Genomic DNA, 22764 nt, shown 5'->3' with positions numbered 1-22764 from the left:
CAGATCTGGCCCCTGGGCCTTGAGTTTAACACCTGTGTCATAAACACAGATTAAGCCCAACAGGGAAATGAAGTTACTGTAACAACTGGACCAATACTATACACATAAATGTAAATGTGAATCAAGTGTATTCGTATAGCCTTAACAAAAAACTCCCAAAGGGCTTTACAAACTTTTTTTACAAAGAGTGGAGCTCCCCCAACACCAAGTAAAACCAAGTAAATAAACACTGGGAGAGGAGGTGGCTCACTCCTCCCTGGGCTGTGGCGCTCAACCGCTCAGCACCCCCTCGCTTGTTTATTGCCTAAAAGCTAGCTTCTCGCTATGGAGCATGCCTCCTCCAGCCTGCCACGCTACCGCGCGAACGACGACGTCTCCCCGGACACTTCCAGTGACGACGACTGCTTGGACGACGCGTTCGGCGACTTGGCGGCGCTGCCGGTCGAGGTTAGCGAGCGACGACCGACGTGTTTACGGTGCCGGTGAGCAGAATTATGACACTGACTGAAGCTAAGCTAATGCTAAGCGAATGGAGAGACCACCCCCCCCCCTCTCACTCCAGCAGAGCAAAGACGTCATTGGCCTTTTTTTTTTGTTTGGAATTGCTCGTTTTAAACGCGGGAAAACCATTCAACCATGTGTTTGCTCTCGTAATGAACTAACGATCTTATTTCCTCCTCCCATCATGTAGTCGCCCTCAGAAGGTGTGTCTGTGCCCCTTTCTACCCACGCAACCCCTGGACGTGTCCACATGTCTCTACATTGTACAGCACCCCGCTGAGGTGAGCCTTTTACCTCCATTATTGGTTCTCTTACATCCTAAATGCAAATATTTGTCCCATTAAATTGAAATTAATTCCATGGACGAGTCTATTCTCTCAGTTTAATAGTTTTTCTCTTGTCTTATTTGTGAAATGCACAACCTTGACGTTTTACCATGTCAATCTAATCTGCCCAGGGCCTTCAGAATCATCCGTTTTCTGCTCTTGTATTGTTATCTGGCTACAGTGGCCAATGAAAGCGGCCTCCACCTTGACAATTGGATCATGTTGTTTTTGGTTCAAATAGAAATGATACAGTACAGTTAAACAAACTGCTGGTGTCACTCGCAGTCCTCGTACCTTGTGGCGTCTGATATATTATTCATCCGTAAGAGATTGATTCCTTGTCTCAGTAGGTGTCACTGTTTTGGTTAGCAACATCCAGTGGGTCTTGACATGAAACTTGTTTGAAATAATGTTTTATTGTATAGATACCGTCATACATATGCCTTGATTTCAGGAGAGCAGAGTTCTTCGCACAGTACCTCTTCTCGCCGCATGTTTACCACCTGGAAAGTGCAACGTCATTATTGGGAGGCGCTTTAATGAGGCAAAGTAAGCAGCACTCACTTGAACCTTTTTCACGCAGAGTTAATTTGTTGTAAATAGTAAAAGAAACAATTTCGTTTACAAATGTGGCCCTTGAGCACAAACGTTTGTCCACGCCTAATCTTCGCTAAGTTCTGGAAATTTACACGCTAGTCTGAGTTTCAGATTTTCAGCTTTTTCTCTCTCTGTCTCTCAGGAACCCAGAGCTGGCTGAAGTGTGCCGGGACAGTCGGACTCTGATCCTGTACCCGGGCCCCAACTCTCAGAACTTGGAGGAGTTCGTACAGCACCCAGAAGAGGCTGCCAAGATGCATAATATCATCCTCATTGATGGCACCTGGAGCCAGGCCAAAAACATTTTTCTCAAAAACAGCATTCTGCACCTCCCCAAGCAGGTGGGTTTGGTGAATACAGTAACAATTAGGCCGGGTTTGGAATCATGTGTGGAATTTTAAATAATGCCATAAAAATAATTGCTTAAAAATCATCTGGGTGCAAAACGATGGATCGAAATGTACAATTTCAGGCGATTAGCGAGTAGGGAATGACTGAATGATTCCAAGCAACCTTTGTTTGTCATCCTTGTGGTCAATGCCAGTTTGTGTCCATCAGGTGCAGCTCAACCGAAGTCTTTCGAGCCAGTATGTGATCCGCACGCAGCCCACCAACATCTGCCTGTCCACGCTGGAGTGCGCTGCAGTCGCTCTGTCCATCCTGGAGTGCAATGACATTCTCCAAGAGGTACACTACATCACAAATATTTTTTTTTAGTGTCGCTGATGTGCGCCCGCTTACATTAACGACATGGCTCAGAACAAAGAGACGTTAACACACAATAGCAGTTAGTTTTACCAATTCAGTGACTTTTCCTGATTTTCGAAAAACATTTTTTTAATTATTATTTCTGTGTCGATGAAGTCAAAGACACCCAGTACCAAACTGAAAATGATCCAGTTTGGATTTTAACGACCCCGTGTTTGTGCTGCAGGTACTGCTGAGGCCGCTGAAGGCCCTGTGCTCCTTCCAGCTGGAGCACGGCGCTCAGGTGCACCACAGCAAGGAGCACTTACTGAAAAACGGCATGTACGACAAAACCATGCCCAAGAACAAGCGCAAGATCAAGAGGCTAGAGAAGCTCGTGACCGACCGCAACTGCCTGTTGAGATGATGACGTACGAACCAGCGTTGTCATGCTAACGGACAATCTTTTGTTTGGTTCATTTTTGAAGGGACATTTTATTTCTAGAATTTATTTAATTTGGTGTTGATTTATTTAATGTGAATAAATCGTGTTTTAATAGCACTTCCAAACGTTCCTGTTTTTAGTTTGTACACTTAAAGGGTGTCTACATAAGGGTTGGTCACGGTTTCAATTTGAATGATTTCTGTTGCAAAACGATTTTTGATTCTTTTAGGGGGCAGGGTCAAAAAATGTTAATGGTTTATATCACTCCTGTCCAAACTATGGTCATAGACTTAAACAAACATTTGACATGGCCTGTGTTGTTGACCTGCATCAAATTCAAAACATTTAAAACAACCAAACAATATTGTCTTAAGAATATTCCCGCTAACTTAATTCTCTAACACTTAATGGAAAACGCCATTGATGTGCTAACGGGTAGCATTGGTTTTTGTGGCATTATATATCCTTTAAGCAATGGATATTTTAAAACAAATGATAGTTACAAATGTTGAGGGGTAACGTCACAATACTCACAGTGGCATATATTCTTTATCCTCAGGAAAAAATACTTTTTGTCATTTGTGAAACATCTGTCTGTATTATAATGCCCCCTGGTGGTCAAGGCACACTCAAAAGAAGGACCACAATATGCCGTTAGAATGGTCTCGTGGTATTTCCATCCATTTCAATGTGAAAGACAGTTTGAGATACGAGTGTTTTGAGTTACAATAGTGGTCATGAATTAAACACAAATCAAGGCTGTTGTACGATGGCCAATCTTACATTTGGCATACGGTGAAATATGTCCAAGCATTGCAGTTGATGGGAATTTCGCCCCTGCCAACATGCCCGCCGCGTAGGTACGGCGGTCGCGTCGGGCCGCTGCAACGTACTGGTTTATGTGGCCCTAAAAAAAAAAAAATAATAATGTGATTTTCATTATCTTTAAGGGAATATTTTAGTGAAGTTTACTTTATTAAACTTGTATTTATTTATTTTCCAGAGTTTTGCGCGTGCGCGTTGCTCGTCAGCCGAGGGCCCAGCATTCCGCCATCTTTGTCGGCTACCCCATTGTTCGCTCCGGAGCTTGTATCCCCCCGCCCCCAGTCTCGGCGGCATTATCGTCTTCGTACTGCGCCACAAAAACACAAGCGGACACGGTGTCACCGGCAGCTGCCCGCGACGGTCGTGGACTTGCCCTCCGCCCCGCGTTTGCGACTCGATCTTGGCCAGCAAGTTTGAAACAGGATGGACGATGACCAGCCCAAAACCCTGTGAGTGTGCTTCGGTTGTCTTGTTAGCTTAGCTCACTTAACATAGAGCTAACGTGCTAATGTAACCAATCAACCGGGAGACTCAAGACGCATACTGACGCATGTTAAAAATGACACAATAAGTATAAACATCGTTGTTTTAGAAATTATTTTCCTGATTAGATCTTGAGAAAATGCACGTTTTAACTACAATGGTCTGGATAATGTATGCTAACAAGCTAATTTCAATAAGCGACCAATTAAAAATCGAGCATTTTAGGCCTGTTTCTTTTTTCTGTCCACATCTCTTTAATGTTTGGCCCTTCATGTATGCGCGGTTTAATTCATTTACCTAACTGACGGCTAAGCTCACAATAAAACTGCACTGTATTTCCTGGTTTATGATTAGCTCGGTGCTGTTTTAGAAGCTATCACCTCGAGGTAATATCAGGTCAAATTAGAAGCTTAGAATACATTAAAGCCTCGTTATTCACGGGGAATATTGGTCGCGAGCCGCCGCGAATAGGAAAGTCCTAATCTTTTTAAGTTAAATTTTCCAACATATAACAGACTTGTTTTTCACGGAGCATACCTTTAGACACAAATGATTAAATATACAACTCAATATTAGGATGAATGTTGTTTTTATAACTAGTAGGGTGCTTGTTTTTCTTTTTCTTTCCCATCTTCTATTTGCTTGTGCACAGGTATGTGGGGAACCTGTCGCGAGATGTGACTGAAGCCCTGATCTTGGAGTTATTTGGCCAGATCGGACCTTGCAAAAGTTGTAAAATGATCGTTGATGTGAGTCACTCATGTTATTTTCTCTCACATTTTTCTCTTTTGTCAAATCCAGTCCTGTAGATCAAATGTGGACTACCTTTTGTGCGATGTAACTGATAGTTGAGCTGGAAGGAAAACCCTATTTCCTCAAATAGTGACTGGAATTGACACCATGCTCCAACATAACCAATGATGTGTTGTCTTCTTGAATAAACACCACACCTCCAATAGACTTCTCAGACTGGCTCACGTGTTAACCAACCGTTAGCCAGCCCACACTACAAGGTCATTCACTGACGCCCACATCACTCACCAGGCCAAGCCCCACCCCCACCTTTTAAAGCCTTACACACGCTAAGTCACAGATATTAGTGTACAGTGTGAGGATGGCAACCCCAAATGGACAAAAATAATACCTGCACTTGTTGTGATTGTGTCTAATAATGCAAAAGTAATTTTCAGTGGTGTAATGTATAAAATACTTGATTTAAAAAATATTTGAACGCTGCACCCTTAATCGTATTCACTTTGTTGAATGAAAACATGTCGCGTCTTTTATGAGTTTGAAATTCACACGCTCGTACCACATGTCTCAACAGACGTGTATGTTGTTGTTTTTTTTTGTGTGTGTGTGTGTTTTTGTTTTTGTCTTTGTCTCTCTCGTCCACTCCAGACGGCAGGTCACGATCCCTACTGCTTCGTGGAATTCTATGAGCATAGAAACGCCATGGCCACCATTGCGGCCATGAATGGTCGGAAAATTCTGGGTAAGGTAAGCGATCCTATCTTCTCTGGCGTGGGCCTCTCGGACCGGGCTGGGTGTGCCATTCTTGACGTATTAACCCCCCCCCCCCTGTCCGCAAAGAAAAAATAATTTCAACTTTCAAAGCCCCAAGTGTTTTATTGTATCGGGCGAAGGCTAAAGGATGATGATGCTCTTCTGACTCTTACTGGTGTGTGTGTTGTCTTTTATTTATTTACTGTACCACCTTATTTCCATTAGACGCCACACTTATAGCAAGACAAACATTCAGTTGAAAATATTCTATTCCTCAACAGGTATTGAAGGAGCGTTTGAGGAGTATAACAAGTTCGTAAAATTCACTTGTTTGTAAGTCCCTTGTTATTTGGACCTTACTTCCTTCAGTTTTTTGCTCCAAATTTTTTTGACTGCCATTTTTCCTGATTTATGAGGGTGTGACATCTTGATATCCCATTATTTAAATTCTTATTGTGTGTTTAGTTTCTGAAAAGGTATGTACGATTATATAAAAAAAAAAAAATCAACAGTGGTACAGAAGCCACCACGATTAAAAACAACAACCTCAAAATCAGCAAATAGAAGTAAAAGTGGTGTGACAAGTGGTCTAATCAGAACATAAGCACCCTCCACCTCCTTGGTGATGTCTCACACACTCCCCCTCGCCATGTTGTGTCTCTTTACAGGAAGTCAAGGTCAACTGGGCCACCACGCCGACCAGCCAAAAGAAGGACACGAGCAGTATGTGCAAACAAACTCCTTAAATATGATAGCAACATTCTGGTCAGGGATGGGCGTAAAAATGAATAAATAGACAAAGACAATTGAGCGAGCATACACGCACGAAAAGAATTTTCACTTACCTTTTGGCTTTTATATGAGGTAGTGGCTTGAAAGTAGTGGATCTTCACCCAGCCCAGCTCCCAAATCGTGGGCAGTAAAACTGCATGGAGCTTGTTTGTAAATTAGCCCCACTGTTAGACCAAAATTCATTCCGGCTTGCTCATAGACAAATCAGCAGCTAACAGACTGACTTTGATTCAACACGCGATAGGTGAGCTGGTGCTCCAAGCACATTTTGTTCACAGCCCTTCCCTATTTGTTTGATGCGTGTTTTAGGTCACTTCCACGTCTTTGTCGGGGATCTAAGTCCTGAGATCACCACAGATGACATCAAGGCGGCTTTCGGTCCCTTTGGGAAAATATCGTAAGTGAATCGTGTTGTGTATTTTCACCTTTTTGTGGCATGTACTCTAGCTTAATGCGAACACATAATAAACGTCCTCTTAATTACGCGACTTCTCTTCAAGTAGACCTCAGTGCTGCCTGACATGTTCTGGCACGACACTGAAGGTGCGCAACTCTTAAATTTGGACTTACCTGCATACTGTAAAAAGCAGTGGCGAGGGTTCGCTGTACTGTAACTGTAAACATTTGTGTGTTGATGTGTGCATTTGTCTGCAGTGATTGTCGGGTGGTGAAGGACATGGCCACCGGCAAGTCCAAAGGCTACGGCTTTGTGTCCTTCTTCAACAAATGGGTGAGAACTCGGGTCTCGTTCCGTCGCTTCAAACTGCGGGCGGCCTGTGGAGCCGCCAGCTTGACGTGGTTGTTGTTGTGCAGGACGCGGAGAACGCCATCCAGCAGATGGGAGGCCAGTGGCTGGGAGGAAGGCAGATCAGGACCAACTGGGCGACACGGAAGCCCACACCCAAAACCACCAATGAAAGTAAGTTTTGCAACAACTGGAGAATGCAATTTCATCTGCTTGCAAGAGTTCAGCTTTACAGATTCCATGTTTGCAAATGATGTTTGGCTGTCAATGCTAAATGTGTAACATTTTAGCTGGTGTGAATGTTAAAAATTTGCCAAATTCTACACGTTAGCTCTGCAATCTTGTAAGCAATCAGATTCCATTTCTATTTATTGAGTTTTGCTTTTTTTTTCCCTTTTTTTTTTTTCTGAAGTTCAAAGATATTTGCACGTTTTGAAAACCTTTCTCAATTGCGCATTTGATAAGATAAGATTCCCTTTATTAGTCCCACAATGGGGAAATTCGAGGTTCGAACCCAGGCCTCCTGGGGAGACTGGGACCGGAACGCGGCGCCTTAGACCACTCTGCCATCCTGGCATGATTGCACATGATTTTCAATTTTAATGTTCTTAACCGCCATAAAAGTCCAAAAAGAAAGTCAGTGGCGTGTTGTGTCTGGCAGCGAGCACCACAAAGCAGCTGTCCTTCGACGAGGTGGTGAACCAGTCCAGTCTCAGTAACTGCACCGTCTACTGCGGCGGAGTCACGGCAGGTCTCACCGGTGAGTGTATATATTACGACAAATTGAGTGGCGGTGAGCTTTGCGAAATCGTCAAGCTAACGTAGTTTTGTTAAGGTAAAATAATGGGAAAAGGCCGCGGTGAGCAAAGTGCGGCCGTGGTTTTATTTTTTTTTGTTTTTAATCTGGCCCCACGTGCAGATATATTTTAATGCATGTATATATATATTCAAGTAATAAAATGGAAAAAATGACAATGTATCATTTTATTATAACGGCATATCACAAATACGTTTATGAGACACAGTTTTAAATCGAGAAAAAAATGCACAACATCTCCTTTTGATAGCAATATTCAAATACTTGTTTCTGTGCAGAGCAAATCATGAGGCAGACCTTCTCGCCTTTTGGGCAAATCATGGAAATCCGCGTTTTCCCGGACAAGGGCTACTCCTTTGTGAGGTCAGCAAATTATCCATTTTAAGGCACTGCTTTTACCAACAATGTGGACGTGATGAGCTACTTTACAAAAGTTAATAATCAATATATTTTTTTTTATTTTATTCTATTTTTCTGATTTTGCCCATGTATGATGTCATGTCAGTTGTGCGAAGATTTTATTCAAACTAATTCTATGGACGAGCATCATGTGCAGGTGGCTTGGTTGTGTTGGCTAATTTACAGTTCATTATGGATTCATGATTGGCTAACCGTTTGGAGTGCTTTGCCGCCATCTTGTGGCATAGATCGCCCTGCTTTAGTGTCTGGTGACATTTTATGAAGAGTGAAACCTTACCGCATAGATTCAACTCGCACGAGGCGGCCGCCCACGCCATCGTCTCCGTCAACGGCACGTCGGTGGAGGGCTTTGTGGTCAAGTGCTACTGGGGCAAGGAGACCACGGACATGGTCAGCCCCATCCAGCAGGTCCAGTTGCCTCAGAGCACAGTGAGCTTTGCGGCCCAGCCCTACAACCAGTGGGGGCAGTGGTATGGCAACACGCAGCAGATTGGCCAGTATGTGCCCAACGGCTGGCAGGTACCCGGCTACGGTGTCTACGGGCAGAGCTGGGATCAGCAGTGCTACAAGTGAGTGCTTGGGTGCCACCTTAACTCCTGCCGGTTTAATAGCGTACTTGCGCGAGTCTTTTTTTTTGGGGGGGGGGTTGTTTGTTTATGGGAGAAAAGGAAGAAAAAAACGCATCCGGTCTGTTGAAATTAAAGTTCAATATGACTTGTGCAATTATTTTAATTCAGATTATGCTGGTACCATTTTTGCTGATGTACCAAAATAAAATGTAAATTGACAAAAGTCGTCATTTATAACCTTTGGTAATTTCATTTTAATTTATTTAATGAGAAACGTGTATATTTAATGGTATTTTTCTCTTTATTTGTATTTAGACAATTAGATATTTTATTAGATTTTTTTTCCTAATTATCATTTTTTATTTTTATCTATTTATTTGTCCTGTGTGAATACTGTATATTGTAGAAAGTATAATGTGATCTGGAACAATATTACAAAATAAGCTTCATATAAAATATACAGTATACATTTTATAAAACAACGCAATGTATCATAAATACAAATTGTATATTGAATTTGAATGAATAGCTTGTGATTGAGAAGGTCTTAAAATGTCTCGACTTGGGTACATTATGCTATATTAGGAAACATGAAGTCCTCTCTGTTTCTGCTTGTTTTCAGTCCTCTTCCTTCCGCCGCCGGGTGGACCGGCGTGGGCGCCGTCAGCAACGGGGGCATGGTGGAACCCAGCCAAGGTGTCAACGGCACCATACTCGCTAACCAGGCCGGCATGGCTGGCACAGCAGGCTTCCACACCCACTGATCTCGCCCGCTGGACGCCACTCATTACACTCTGGTTAGGGACACCGGTTCGGCAATATTTTTTTTTCTGTTTTTTTTTTTTTAAAGCGACTTGGTTTGGTTAAGGAAAAAAAGCGCACATCGCGTCCTTTACGCCATCACCGGCCAACATGTACATGACAAGTTGAGCACAGCTACCGTTTAGATTAGTAAAAGGCGATGTTGAATCAGGTCTTTCCCGTCGCCAGGTTTTGTTTGCAGAGCCAAAGAGATCTTTATTTTCTTCCTCCCTGATCCGTGTTGTCTCTTCCCTTCCCTGTTAGTCCTGGCCAGTTCTCTGGGTGCCAAAGCCATTCTGTGAAATGTAGGAAATCACTGAGGAAGAAGCAAAAGAGTACAGACGGAGCAACCTGAACGATTATGTGTGCATGAACTGTATTTGACACACAATTCGGGTTCTTACTGGCCCCTCCAACCCCCCCCCCCCCCCCCATCCCCAAACGCTCCTACACACCTTCTTAATCCAAAAGGACTACACCGTTGTTAATTTAGCCATTTTTCTTCTCTCTCTGCTTGTGTAATGAGCTTTTTGTCTTTTTTTTTTTTCCATGTCAGGGGACTTGACTGTGCAGTCACACCACAGTTTGTTTCGAAAGCAGCGAGCGGCTGCCGACTTCATTTTTTATCTTTTAAATTGGATTTTCAACAATGTCTCGCAGGGAAAACAACTGCCAGCCACGCTTGTATTTACTTACCAGGCAAACAAATACTGCACAACTACCTTAAAAAAAGTCACTCAATTTGAAGTGTTTTTATTTTGTTTTGCATTCCACCTTCTTTTGTATTATCATTTTGGAAGTCTTATTGTAAATAACTGAGCGCTCTGTTCAATTGTATCTGTATAAAGACATGATGTTCATTCAGGACGCTTGTGTGTGTGAATATATGTGTATGAAATATGAGCAAGTGTGAATATGAGAGCATGAATGTGAGCGTGTGTGGTGAGTATGCAACTCTTAATATGATTTAGTGTACGTGTGAGGTAGTGCAAAAAACTCTTAATATGGGAGTGACTCCCTAAAATTTGGGTTTTACTTAAAATAAGTGAGTGAATACTGAATGTGAGTGACTTTGTGATTGAATATGTGCGACTTTGTGATTGAATATGTGCGGCAACCTGAACATTTATGTGTGTGTGTGATTATAAGCGAGAGATTACAAAAGAAATTTGTGACTAAATGTAAATCTCTGTTGAGTGTGAAATTTTGCAAGGGACCATGAGAACGCGAATGTGAAAATAAGCGGGTGATTTTATGGGTGAATTTGCATGTGTTTGTGAGCATATGAAAGGTAAGCGAATTTGTGACAATGAGTATGCGAACGTATGTGAAAATGTAGTCACGTTTGAATGTTACTGACCGAATAAATGTGCGAGTGAATGTGACGAAACAAGGGGCAAACATTTTTAAAGCTCGTACTACTAGTCCCATAATGCCTCGCTCCGAGAGTCACCGCCTACTTTTCCTCACGTGACTCACTCCGACCAGTCGGGAGTGTCGTTACAGGCGCAATGCGGGTGTTGGATGTAAGAAGCAATGGCGACGGTCGAGCATTTCGGGAGGCTGAAATGGTGCCCCGGTTGACCAAAGAGGAGCTTCCCAGGTACTTGACGCAACATTTGTTAATGTAGTCGCACGAAATGCTTATACTTCTTGTAAATATTAAAGCTTAATAACTTGTTACGGTGTATTTGTCTTATTCAAGAAGCTAATTACGTCACAAATTTTGACGAGTAATTAAACGTTTGCCATGCATGTTTTTGGTTCGGGGTTCGATTCTCATTTACATGTTTCCGTGCTTGCGTGAGTTTCAAAGTATGCCTCCGCTGGGGATGGCGCAATACCGGGGTTTGGAGGTGTTATAATCCCGTCCGAAGTATGTGTATCCCTATTTGAGCGCCTACAGAATTGTAGTTGATATTCTATAATCTATTTTAAAATAAATTTTCGGCCCCCCAATTTATGAATCAAGACCCCTTTTAACTCCGTGAGAAAAAAATCCTGGCGACGTTAATGGCAAATAATGTAGTTTTATTTAGTCATTACAATTTTCTATTTTCTGTGCCAAAATGTTAGTTGAATGACTGAATACGATTTGTTTAACGTGCTACTGCGCACATTAGTGGTGTCAAATTATTTTGTGCTAGCGAATACTGTTGATACAAAAAAAAATTAAAGTGTGTTTCTGGTGTCCATTATTCGTGGATTTTTTTCTGCTATTCATCTACTGATTTATTCTAATTCAAACGAACTAGCTGTGGCCAAGGAAGAGGAATTCATTCGTTCATTCTAATTGCCTATATAAGCCATACGCGAGGCAAAGGAAAGGACTACCTTTTTCAAATGAAGCTCCTCCAAGATGCCACCAGGTGGTACCAAAGCACAGCTGTTATTGTTTCGTTTTGCGCACAAAACAAGAGATGAGTATTCTGAGAAAAATACAAAATAGACGAATGTTTGAAAAAAAAAAATTGAGAATCGACAACTGCCAAACAGCAAATATGGGGGTGGTCACTGTATAGTGATTCGGGAGTAGGGAATAGTGAATGAATCCAAACACAGCCTAAATATTTTTATTCTGACTCCCCATAATTCAGAATCCAATCACTTCCCTCTTGACCAGTCAGAAAATGGACGGTGTTTCACCTCAAATCATCACACCATTGTCCACCACCCCGCTTGCCGCCAAACAGAGGGATGTCCGCACCAAGGCGGCGGGGTCTACCGTGACCCCGGCCTTCCTCTCCAACCTGGGGAGGGCCACCCTGCGCGGGATCCGCAAGTGTCCCCGCTGCGGTGTCTACAATGGTACCCGGGGGCTCAGCTGCAAGAACAAGGTGTGCGGGATATCTCTTCGGAATGCCACCTCAGCGGCCAGGGGGGGCCGGAAAGGCGCCGTGGAGGTGGTCCGAGTGATCATCGATAGCGAGGAGCGAAATGGGAAAGAGCAGGATGATGACGGTGGGGCTGGCGTTCAGGTTGGTGGGAAATGTATTGAACGTGCCTTCTTGTGTGCAGTGGTACATACGGGCTTAATTCATTAATTGAATTTCATCAAGTTATAAACCTTCAACAAACTGGTGCGTTCTACGATAATGTTCTGGGGCATGTTTTCTCTTTGCGAATAATTACGAGGCATCTCTCCAACCAGACCTTAATGCTGCCCGGCATGTTGTGGCACGATGTGGTACTGCATTGAAGTCGAAATTCAGTTGGCTGCTTGTCATTTTAACATCTTACTCAGGTATTTTCCGTGTGCCACCGAGGACGAGGATCCGCCCAGCTGGGTTTTGTGGAACTGTCCCCAACCGATGCCGCCATCTCCACGGGTGAGCGGGACCCCCTGCTATCTCAGATCAACATGGGCCGATGCTTCATGCCGGCCTGCGGGCAGGGTTCCAAGTCCAACCGGTCCAAGTCAGCCTCACCCGACACCCTCTGCGCCCACATCAAGACCGCCATCGAGTGCCGACACTCTGCCGTCCCTCTCAGCGTCAAGAGCTCCACCCTCGAGGCGCTAACAGCCTCCATGCGAGCCAAAGAGGAGCTGTGGAGCCTGGCCACCGAGTCGCCGGGCCCCCTGGTGCAGCGGGTGTCCAGGGACACGCTGGTAGTCAAATGCCGCCCGGATTCTGCGCACCCCCTGGGCCTTCTGCACCTGAACATTGGTGGTGGTTGGGGCTCGTCCGAGGCGGCGAAAGGTGGCAGGAGGACCCGGGAGGCGGCTATGACACAGCAGCAGGTGGCGTTTCACTGCGCCTGCCGCCCACGGAAGGCGACGTGTTCCACCGACGGCTTGGACCCCTCCCATCCCTGTCTGCACTTCTATGCCTGCGTCTGTGCCTTCGCCAGCGATGAGAAACTGGCATCAGAATTTGCCACTTTTATCAACTCCGCGACAACTGGTATGAGTCGTCTTCTGATCAGTCCAGAGGGTTTCAAAGGGATGGAAAGTTTCTGTTAAATGTGCCCATCTTTTAAATCTGCACACAGTCAAAGTCACAGATATTGCAGTAGCACGTGATAATGGTGACTCGAGGTGGACGATCATTATACCTGCACCTCACGTGCATGTTATTGTGTTTAATAATGCCACATCATCATTTTTGTCTGATTTATCTGATAAATCAATGGGACCCTTTCAGCTATTCTTCCTACCACAACCAGCCGACTCCTCGTTCCCTGCGAGAGGCCTCCCCCTCTTCCCACAGAAGTGATCAAATACCTTCATAAAACCAAGAAACCTCGCCTGGATGAGGCTCTTTCAGGTACAAGTCCAAATCATTTTACGTCTTCTTCCTCTTTGGCTTGTTTTTGCTACTATAACCGCCACGTCTCAGGGGGCGCTCAGGTGGTGGACGAGGCGTCTGTGTCCATGAGTTTCTACCAGTGGTTGGCCGGCGTCACAGAGAGGATCCAGCAGACTATGCACTACCAGTTTGACGGTAGGAAATGAACAAGTCCACCCCTCACCAAGTGGTCCAGTTTTATTTACGATGTCAATACCCTCATCCTGGAATGTTAATTTAGATATTCATTTCAATTATTTAAAACAGTGACACATGCCGACCTGAAATGCCAATTGAATCTAAATCCAGTGCAGCTGTGAGGTCTGCAAACTCGTGTCAATTAACGGAACCCAGCTTTCATAGCAAACATGGTGAAGCAGCATTTAGCTGTTATGCTGCACGCAAATAGAATAAGTTGCCAACAGAAGTGAAGTCCACCCCACATATAAATCCAGGGTAAAAAGTTGGCTTTTGTCACATGCCTTTAAGATTTTTTTAAATATTTTAAAAATGTGTATATTATACTATGCTGTCTTTTTTTAATTACAGAAAGATTTTTTTACTTTATTTTTTTTTTCTTTACCCTCAGGGAAACCCGAGCCTCTGGTGTACTACATTCCACAGCACTTTTTCAACGCCCTGCAGCATCGCCTGTCGCTGGGCTCCAAAAGGCGGCTGCCCAACTTCACCACAGGTGGGACCACGCGGTCTGCGTTTTTCACTAACTGAGGTTAGCCCAAACTCAATGTTTCTCAATGTCCGCTTCAGTGCTGGTGAGGAATGACTGTGTCCCTCAGGGCTCCTTCTCAAAATACACTTGGCACATCACCAACCTCGCGCAGGTCAAACGCATCTTTGACACACCTGAGGTAAACAACCCCCAAATGCTCAGCCGTGGGCTCAATCATCCTCACGTCTGATGTCCGCACTTGTCTGTCCATCAGTTACAGTTGGAACTCACTCAGAGTTTTGTCCGGAACATGGACGGGTCCTACTCCCGCTTTGACTGTCCTCAACCACCGCCTGAACCTGAGCCGCCAGACGGGAACAGGACGGACAGGACGCTACCCATTCGACCCATGGAGCTCCAGACTTTCCTCAAAGTTGGTGAGTTGCTTATATTATATTTAGCTTTAACATTAGCATGTGTTTGACCAAGTTTTTTTTTTTTGTCTCCGGGCGGATCAGGGCCTGGCTCGGATGACCCGGAGGACCCCGGACCCTTTGTCATTGAGTGGACCCCCGAAGTGCTCCCACGCTGCCACGTGGGTGAGCTGAGGATCCTCTACCAGTTTGGACACCAGCAGAGCGGACAGCAACTGGAATGTCGAGAGAAAGAAGGTCACGGTACGACAGGACGCGTCAAAAGTGAGCCTGCATCATCAAATTAAATAAACATTACGATTAAATTAAAGCACATCCGTCGATCAGTCCACAGATTGTGGGTTCAAATCCGGCCGCGGCCTTCCTTCCTTCCTTCGTCCCTCCTACCGTCCATCTTGTCCACTTTCTCGCTCCTTCATCATGTTGTACCCTCTCGCTAGCTGATTGGTCAGCGCGTTGACAAGCATCAATCATGCTCCTCCTCCTCCCCCGCCACTTATTGCTCCATCCATCACAAATGGCGGACAATCGATGGTGGCCCCCAGGTCCTCTCATGCCGCTTCCTCCTTCGCACAAAAACATAATACATGGGGGAGAAAAGTACTTTTAAAATATATTAGAACATAAAGGTTAAATGCAAGTGTACTCAAAGAATACATTTATTGCTCTAATATTATTTGTATGTAACGTATGTGTCATGTATTATTTTCGAAATGTGCTCTCATGTTTTTTGAGAAATTATTTAAGATAGTTTTACTTAAAAAAATACACTTAAATGTGTATATCAAATTTAAATATCTTCATTTATCATTGTTTTAAAAATATATATTTTTTGGTATCGTATTTTTATTCCTGAAATTTTTTTATTGAAATGTATATGTACTTCACTACTTAATTTCGTTTGGTTTCGTCAGTTATTGTAATCTGAATTTAAATGTATTACTTAAAAACAATTTAAAAAAATAGAGATTGAGCGAGATGTGTATAATGGTGCTCAAGACAAATATGTATTTTCATTGCTTTGTATAAAACTTAACAACATGGTCGATTGCGCAACTCGCCGGTGCGGATGGAAAATTCTCGCTAAAAATTCTTTGATCTCGCGTGTTTCCCCCTCTGATTGGTCACCGTTGTTCATAAACAGCCGCCAACGTTTACGACAGGTGGGTGTCCTGACGTGTTTTGGGTGCGCGTACCGTCTGCTTTACGAGAACCCCTCTGACCGAGAGGCGTTTACGAGGCCAGCTGGCGGCTATGGTTAATCACCTACTGTCTGTTTGACATCAAAGTTTCTCATTAAACTTCCTCCTCGTTTTTTTTTGTTTTTTTTAAATAGTAAAATCACTATAGTCCATTTGCTGGCCGCTGTAAATGTGTTTTTGCAGGTTGTGTGTTTGCGCTAACTGAGCCGTCCTGCTTTATGGCATGCTGTAAAAGTGCATCGTTCTTTTTATTTGGGTGCTTGGTTAAAGAGGGAGTTTACGCTTGTGTGCGTGGTACTGCTGTTTTTTTTTTTTTTTTTTTTTTTTTAACTCCTGTGTTAGGTCAAAAAGCAGCAGCATTAGGGCATTCTTGAATTCTGCCTCGCAATAAGGTAGTAATAATATATATAGATGCCACAACCTGGTGCCAAAGCACTACTTTTACATTAGACAGGGCTTTGGCGTATCAGAAAGATCAGGAAAACAACAAATGTGCAAATTTCAGCATGTGTAACAAAATAGTTTCTAATTCTAAATTCTGAAGAAAAAAAATGGCTGAAGTGGATCAATGCTGCATTTTTGCACTTGTGTAACGTGAAGTCAATCCAGGTGTGGGCTAAAAGATGGCTGGAGATGTCAGCATGCAAGCGGCCAATTTTGGGTGGCGGGTGGGCGGGAGTAGGCGGTGTGAGAAGATAAGACAGTGAAAAGAAGAAGCGAAAGAATGAAAGGTCATTTGAGACTGGAGGAGGAAGGGCTGACAGCAGGCCATTCATCGTCCATCCTACGAAAGACAAACTGCTGGCCCAGGAAGACAACGGAATAAATCAATCACATACAGACGTCTTTACAAGCTTGCTTTAATGACTTTTGTGGCCATCTGGATGGCCCACATATTCTCTTAAGCCATTTGAAGGTGGAGGTGTGGTCCACCATCTTGTTACCTGGTCCTTATCAATAATAATAGCAATAAAAAAAAATGTAAATTATGAGGCGCTATGGCGCACCATTTTGAACGCCACATTTTGGATCGCGGACTTAGCCCAGTGTTGCAGTGATCAATCAAGTCTTGATTGGCAAAAATGGACTGACCTTATTATATTGCAGCGTTCATCTGGAAAAAAAATATTACACTTAGCTCACTTTAGTTGTCAGTGTCTCAATTACTTGCTGACAAAGACATTTAGTTTGTTTGCTTTGTGGAGTACCGCTCCAGGAAAAGAACCGACTGTAACCGTACGGGCATTTTAGAACATCCCGTTCCGAGCTGTGGTGGTGGTGAGGCACAGTTCCTAAAATAAGATTGCGGCAAGATCAAATATTCCTGCTCGGATTTTCCGCTGGAAAGTGGCGCTTCCAGGCTGCCAAGGTCGCCACCGATGTTCATCTTTTTCTCTCTGGCTCTCCAGCTCCCGCCTTCCTCCCAGCGGCGGGTGAGTGACGAGTGTTAGTTCCTCCTGGCTCCGCGCTGACCTCCATCGTGGTCTAGGTTGTGTGTTTTTACCTGCGATGAGTCGTTTGATCACTTCATTTGTCGACATTTCAAATTCTGTTGCAATCCCGGAATTGGTTTGTATTAAGAGTGAATCGTATCACATTGTATCATGATTGGCGGTGTTTAAAATAATTGTCATGAATTTTATCGTACCTGAGTTGAATAGTATCATGATTAGCGACATTCAATCGTTTTGTAATTTCAGTGAATTATGTAATATTTCGATTAAATCGTATTGCATTTAAATAAATTGTATCTCATCATAATTTGAGTCAATCATATAATCAGAGTAAATTGTATCGCAATTGAACTAGATTGCATCATCATTGGAAGGAATTTGGCGTGAATTGTTTTGTAATTGGACAGAATTGTACCGTAATTTGACTGAATCGTGTAATTGGAGCGAATTATGGTAATCAAAGAGAATCTCATCGGAATTGAACTGAGTCTTATCGTAATGTGACTAAACTGTATCGGAACTGAATGGAATTACAGCAACTGATACGAATTGTATCATAATTGGACTGAATCATTGAAAATGGAGGTAACGATCGTAGTTGAACTGAATTGGACGCAAATATAATTGAAGTGAATTGGACTACAGCTTACTGTAATTGGGGTGAATCTGATTAAAACTGGACTAAATTGTATTGTAATTAAACAAATTCATAGCGCATTTGGAGCGAGTCGTATCATGATGGCTTTGGAAGGAATCGTTATCATTTCCTAATTGAAGTAAAATACACGTAGCTTTATACTAAATAGAGTCATGTGAGCGCGTGTGTGTAAAAAATCCTTTGCACATCCTTTGTTCAAGCAGAGCAATCGTGACACCAACAAAGCAATCATCGCTGTTTCCACAACAACTTGGAATCCCGATGCCGCTTTTGCTCTCTTCTCAGTCCGCTTCCTCTCATTTACGCCAGACATGAAGTAAGGTCATGACCGCTTCCTGTCCGTTGACATTAGCGTTCATACCGACTCTTTCAAGTGGGAGTTAGCGCCGCCCGCTCGGAGGGTCATCACGACACGAATCGACAGGCATGCAAGGACTCGATATGCTAGTAAGTAGGAAACAAATGCACAAGTCCAATAGGACAAAAAAGGACAAGTACACGAGGACCCAAGGTACAAGGGTGCACAGATATAAATGAAAAAAAAAACACACACAAGACACGAAGACAAAGGTCCACATGGACAAAAATCTACTTGGACGTACGTTAAAATAAAGTGCACCAGGACATGAATGGTAGGACGCAAGTTGACAATTGTACAAGGATCGAAATCCTCTCGGACACAAGTCCAGCTAGATGCAAGAATACTAGGTCACGAGTATAGTAGGTCACAATGACACAAGTCTACTAGGACAAAAGAATTCTATGACAAAGGTAGATAAATATACACAAGCGCAAGGGTGCTAGGACGCAAGTAGACCAGGACACAAGTGGGCGAGTTTGGACTGTACTTGTATTTCCAAGTCATGCTCTATAAAGTGTCGAGTCAGTGCCCAAGGGACTTCACGGACAGTCTGGAATGTTTTTGTGTCCCGCCACGAACTCTCTCCCATCCGGCCTCCGCTTGTCTGTTTTTCATCTGCGGCGTTGATTTACACCACTGATCTCCTGGCTTCCTGTCGCGATGGATTTATGGGTCCTCGAGACCTGTGTGACCGATTGGCTCCGAGGTGTCAGAGCCACATGTGCTTGGTGAGTGAAAGATGGCCGCCCTGGTAGCTTTTTTTTTTTTTTTTTAACTTGAACGTTGTATGCCGTAATTCTCCGTGGCAGTGAAAATGCCGTGTACACTTAGGACGTGCCGTATAGGCCAAAATATGTGTGTGTTCACGGATGCAAGTTTTTTGGTTTTTATTTCGTGGTGGCTCAGATTTTTTCTGGGTGATTTGGGTAGTTTCCAATTTGCAATTTATTCCCGTGGCTACCAACTTGGAACTGTGTATACTAGACAAATGCCGGCAGCACATAACGGCAAAGTTTGGAAAACAAAGGACATTTTGTTCCGTTGTCTTCTGCTGGGAATTCAGCGCAATAGTCGGGCCTCCATACACAGGATATTTTTAATTAAGACACAATTACGATAATGTCATAATGATCATTGTTTTTTCGTCACCACGTAAACAGAAAACGAGTGAAGAATGCCGTCAGGGCGTGTAATCGAAGGGTGGCGGGAAGTAGATTTTTTTTTTTTTTTGCAGACAGCTGTAAACTAATTGCGACATGTTAATGGCACCGCCTGTCATCTCACCGCCTCGCCTGTCAATCAACATGCACAGTGGCTATAATTTGGCCTTGCTGGGGTAAAGAGGTCAGCTAACGAAAGAGATGATGCGTGCGTGTGCGTGGGTGAGCGCATGCTTTGACGTTTATATACACGCTGCATTAAGAAATTCTTCACCGCCTGCTTTGGAAGTACGACAAGCGCAAACTGCCACGTCTCTGTGTGAAAGTTTAATGCCCTGACAGTAACGTGTCTTAAAAGAAAAAGCAGATAAAGGGTGTGGGCGCCATCTTGGCACAGGAAGTGGAAAATCTGGTTGGTGACGCTGGCGAGGTCACGTGGTTCGTGTGATGCACTTCACTTGTTCACATTCTACTTCTGGTTAGAGAACCCCCCCCCCCCCCCCCCCCAGACAAAGTTTCTGTATTAACGACTATAATTTACTCTCCGTATTTGTGCACCCCCCCAGGGGGCAGCCCACCTTACCAGAGCGGTACATGCCTGCAGAGTTCATGCGTGCAGGCTCAAAGACGCACCTGAGAGGACTGATTTAAAATTTTCCTGTGAGGGCTTGAAAATTGGGGTCAATTCTCAGTCACGCGCTGCAGGAGGTAACACGCACACAAAAATAAGACCATTTGAAAGCGGCGTTGCACTCGGGTTCAACTCGAAAGTGCCATTCCAAATACCGTATTTTCCGGACCGTAAGGCGCAGCAACTCTTTTTTGGTAAAAATAAAATAAATAAATAGAAAATATATATATATAACAAACAAAAAGCTTTTCCAAACTTTTTCACTACACCTTGAGGTTGGCGCACTGTCGAGCACCCAGCATGACGTCTGATATAATTCAGATTAAAGGATGCCAACCACATTGTCCGCTTATCTTCATGCCCCTCAGCGAATGCCCTTCACGCCCAAGCAATATTTTTCCACCCCTTGTGATTCTCTCTTATTTTTCTTGTCAGCTGTTTTTGGATGTTTTCTGAAGTGTGACAGATTGTCAAAAGCAGCACATGACAGAAATTCAGATGAGACGTGTCATGGGAGCAGACTTTGATGTAGAGCACATGATACGAACGATAAGTTCGCGATGTTCTTTTCACTGTGAGCCTCCTGAAAGAAGGAGTGAAAAGTTCACAAAGCGCCGGCAGTGTGTGACTGAAACGTTAAGTGAAGGCTTTGCGCTTGTAATTTGATCTCACTTGGCTGACGTGTTTTTGGCTTGATGCGACTGTCAACCGTGAACTGAGGAAGTACTTTTATTTATTTTTAGATTTATTTTTATTTTTCACAAAAAAAACAACCTAAAATATTGTGCTAAATGATAAGATACTAAACAATATGGTATGTGATATTATGTAATAAAATATGATATGATATAACACCAAATGTTTGCATCCAATACAACATGATACCATATGATACAATGTGATATCAAACGATACAGCACAATATTCTACGATCGATACAGTGAGATATCAACGTTGCTGTTTTGCAACTGCAGTTGATCTTGCTGTTTTTGGCTCTTTTTCTGAGTAGCCCTTGGGGGTTGCACGGCCTAGACCTGGCTTCAACCGAACCTAAAAACTGAGCGTGACCAGGGAGTTTTTTTTTCTTTTTCTAAAAAGAAAAGGGCACACAGGCAATCATTATCCCCCATCAGACTTTTACCCACATGAAAGCGTCCTGCTGTGTCCAGCTGCTCCGACAACACTGACAACTCGTAAACGTGTCATAAATGTGTCCGTTTGAGGGGACTACACACCGCCATTTGTTTTTTGGGCAAGGAAAAAAAAGATTACGAGCGGTGATAAAAAGATAGAGAAAATCCTTCATCACAAGGGGAAAACGCCTGCCGGCGCTGCACTATATAAGTGTTGGGGTGCGCATAAACTTTGGGTGTGGATATTCTTTGACTTTATCCATTTTTTGAATTGGATCATGTCAGATCAGATCTAGATTAAAAAAATTTTGACCACCTAAATTCGTCATACAATTCCATTTGATGATGACGTCAATCAGATCAGATCTGGATTTAATGCGTTGGTTTACATTGCTTCCACATGTGCAATCTGGGCAAGATTGGTGTTAAACTTGCTTTGACATTTTGTGATGAGTTTAGCTCATTACCGCCCAAACACTACAAACCTGCGACACATACACACAAATATTAGCATTTCGGTGACGTCATTCATGTGATAAGGTCTGCTTTCACCTTATTTTACAGGTTGTTTTTTTCCCCATGCTTGATCTGAAACCCATCTGAATTAAATCTACTTTGACCTTGAGATAAGCTTTTCTGTATTTCTGAATTTGTGTAGAACCCCCCCCCCATTACTTCCAAATGGTTAATCTGGATCAGACACAGTATTAAATTGTATTTGACTTTTGACAATTCTGAACTATTATACAATATTGTCATTTTCCAAATATATGTTTGCATAGCCTTCAAAAGTGCAATTTGGACTCGATGTTTAGTTATCTGATTCTACCAAAAAATACTGCCTAAATGTGCAGTACAACCAGTATTAGAGATGGACTAAATTTATTAAACTAAATTGTGTTTCACAATTTAACGAGCATAACTAAATTTATTAAACTAAATTGTGTTTCACAATTTAACGAGCATAATAATATCGGCACCGGTATCTATGATGTAGCTCCGTATCGACAGTGCGCTTTGAAGTTACTCCAGCTTTAATCCTGCCTCTGTCAACTACAAGCGCACACGCAGCACGGGCGAGCGGGGAGGGAACTTCACACTGGACTCGTTCAACATGCTCAAGTAGAACCCCCAACGACCCCTCCTCCAATCGGCTTTATCGTGGAGGACGTCCACGGAGTGAAGTGAAGCGGCGGGACTGTCGATGAATGACGCCGCGCCCGATGAAATCTTGAGCGTTTAAAGCCGAGCAGCGAGC

General features: G+C 43.4%; 3 protein-coding genes across 7 annotated transcripts; all 3 read left to right on the top strand.

Moving 5' to 3' along the window:
* The first annotated feature begins 210 nt into the window (after positions 1 to 210).
* dtwd2 (DTW motif tRNA-uridine aminocarboxypropyltransferase 2) lies at positions 211 to 2673 on the top strand. Of its 2 annotated transcripts, none has more exons than XM_088281436.1 (6): positions 211 to 447; positions 692 to 782; positions 1282 to 1376; positions 1567 to 1765; positions 1983 to 2111; positions 2359 to 2673. In XM_088281436.1, exons 1-6 carry the CDS (start codon positions 332 to 334, stop codon positions 2536 to 2538), a joined length of 810 nt encoding a protein of 269 aa, XP_088137562.1. In that variant the 5' UTR covers positions 211 to 331; the 3' UTR covers positions 2539 to 2673. The 2 variants fall into 2 exon arrangements, with proteins under 2 accessions (XP_088137562.1, XP_088137561.1); XM_088281435.1 differs by having other exon boundaries at positions 212 to 482.
* A 902-nt stretch (positions 2674 to 3575) lies between these two features.
* On the top strand, positions 3576 to 10379 carry LOC148319036 (cytotoxic granule associated RNA binding protein TIA1-like). Its single transcript, XM_088281153.1, has 11 exons — positions 3576 to 3830; positions 4517 to 4613; positions 5266 to 5364; positions 6039 to 6093; positions 6472 to 6559; positions 6817 to 6892; positions 6976 to 7081; positions 7569 to 7667; positions 8003 to 8087; positions 8429 to 8713; positions 9336 to 10379. Exons 1-11 carry the CDS (start codon positions 3805 to 3807, stop codon positions 9475 to 9477), a joined length of 1158 nt encoding a protein of 385 aa, XP_088137279.1. The 5' UTR covers positions 3576 to 3804; the 3' UTR covers positions 9478 to 10379.
* Positions 10380 to 10599: 220 nt separating this feature from the next.
* Positions 10600 to 22707, top strand: c18h2orf42 (chromosome 18 C2orf42 homolog). 4 transcript variants are annotated; one of them, XM_088281149.1, is made up of 10 exons: positions 10600 to 11117; positions 12138 to 12351; positions 12759 to 13419; positions 13660 to 13782; positions 13855 to 13959; positions 14393 to 14497; positions 14572 to 14672; positions 14748 to 14910; positions 14992 to 15171; positions 22567 to 22707. In XM_088281149.1, the coding sequence occupies exons 1-10, from the start codon at positions 11026 to 11028 to the stop codon at positions 22692 to 22694; spliced, it is 1872 nt and encodes a 623-aa protein (XP_088137275.1). In that variant the 5' UTR covers positions 10600 to 11025; the 3' UTR covers positions 22695 to 22707. The 4 variants fall into 4 exon arrangements, with proteins under 4 accessions (XP_088137275.1, XP_088137271.1, XP_088137272.1 ...); XM_088281145.1 differs by having other exon boundaries at positions 12138 to 12492; XM_088281146.1 differs by having other exon boundaries at positions 12112 to 12492.
* The last annotated feature ends 57 nt before the right edge of the window (positions 22708 to 22764 follow it).

Source organism: Idiotropiscis lumnitzeri, chromosome 18 (genome assembly GCF_059441095.1).
Source record: "Idiotropiscis lumnitzeri isolate Australia: NSW breed Sydney's pygmy pipehorse chromosome 18, RoL_Ilum_1.0, whole genome shotgun sequence".
Classification (NCBI taxonomy): Eukaryota; Metazoa; Chordata; class Actinopteri; order Syngnathiformes; family Syngnathidae; genus Idiotropiscis; species Idiotropiscis lumnitzeri.
Note: the sequence above shows the minus strand (reverse complement) of the source record. Positions and strands in the feature narration are given on the sequence as shown.

Coding starts and splice junctions, on each gene's coding strand:
- LOC148319036 (XM_088281153.1), top strand. CDS start 3,805: ATGGACGATGACCAGCCCAAAACCCT. Junction 4,614..5,265: donor GTTGTAAAATGATCGTTGAT/GTGAGTCACTCA, acceptor CGTCCACTCCAG/ACGGCAGGTCACGATCCCTA. Junction 5,365..6,038: donor GTCGGAAAATTCTGGGTAAG/GTAAGCGATCCT, acceptor GTCTCTTTACAG/GAAGTCAAGGTCAACTGGGC.
- c18h2orf42 (XM_088281145.1), top strand. CDS start 11,026: ATGCGGGTGTTGGATGTAAGAAGCAATGGCGACGGTCGAGCATTTCGG. Junction 12,493..12,758: donor ACGGTGGGGCTGGCGTTCAG/GTTGGTGGGAAA, acceptor CATCTTACTCAG/GTATTTTCCGTGTGCCACCG. Junction 14,673..14,747: donor GCATCTTTGACACACCTGAG/GTAAACAACCCC, acceptor TCTGTCCATCAG/TTACAGTTGGAACTCACTCA.
- dtwd2 (XM_088281435.1), top strand. CDS start 325: ATGGAGCATGCCTCCTCCAGCCTGCCACGCTACCGCGCGAACGACGAC. Junction 483..691: donor CCGACGTGTTTACGGTGCCG/GTGAGCAGAATT, acceptor CCCATCATGTAG/TCGCCCTCAGAAGGTGTGTC. Junction 1,766..1,982: donor TTCTGCACCTCCCCAAGCAG/GTGGGTTTGGTG, acceptor TGTGTCCATCAG/GTGCAGCTCAACCGAAGTCT.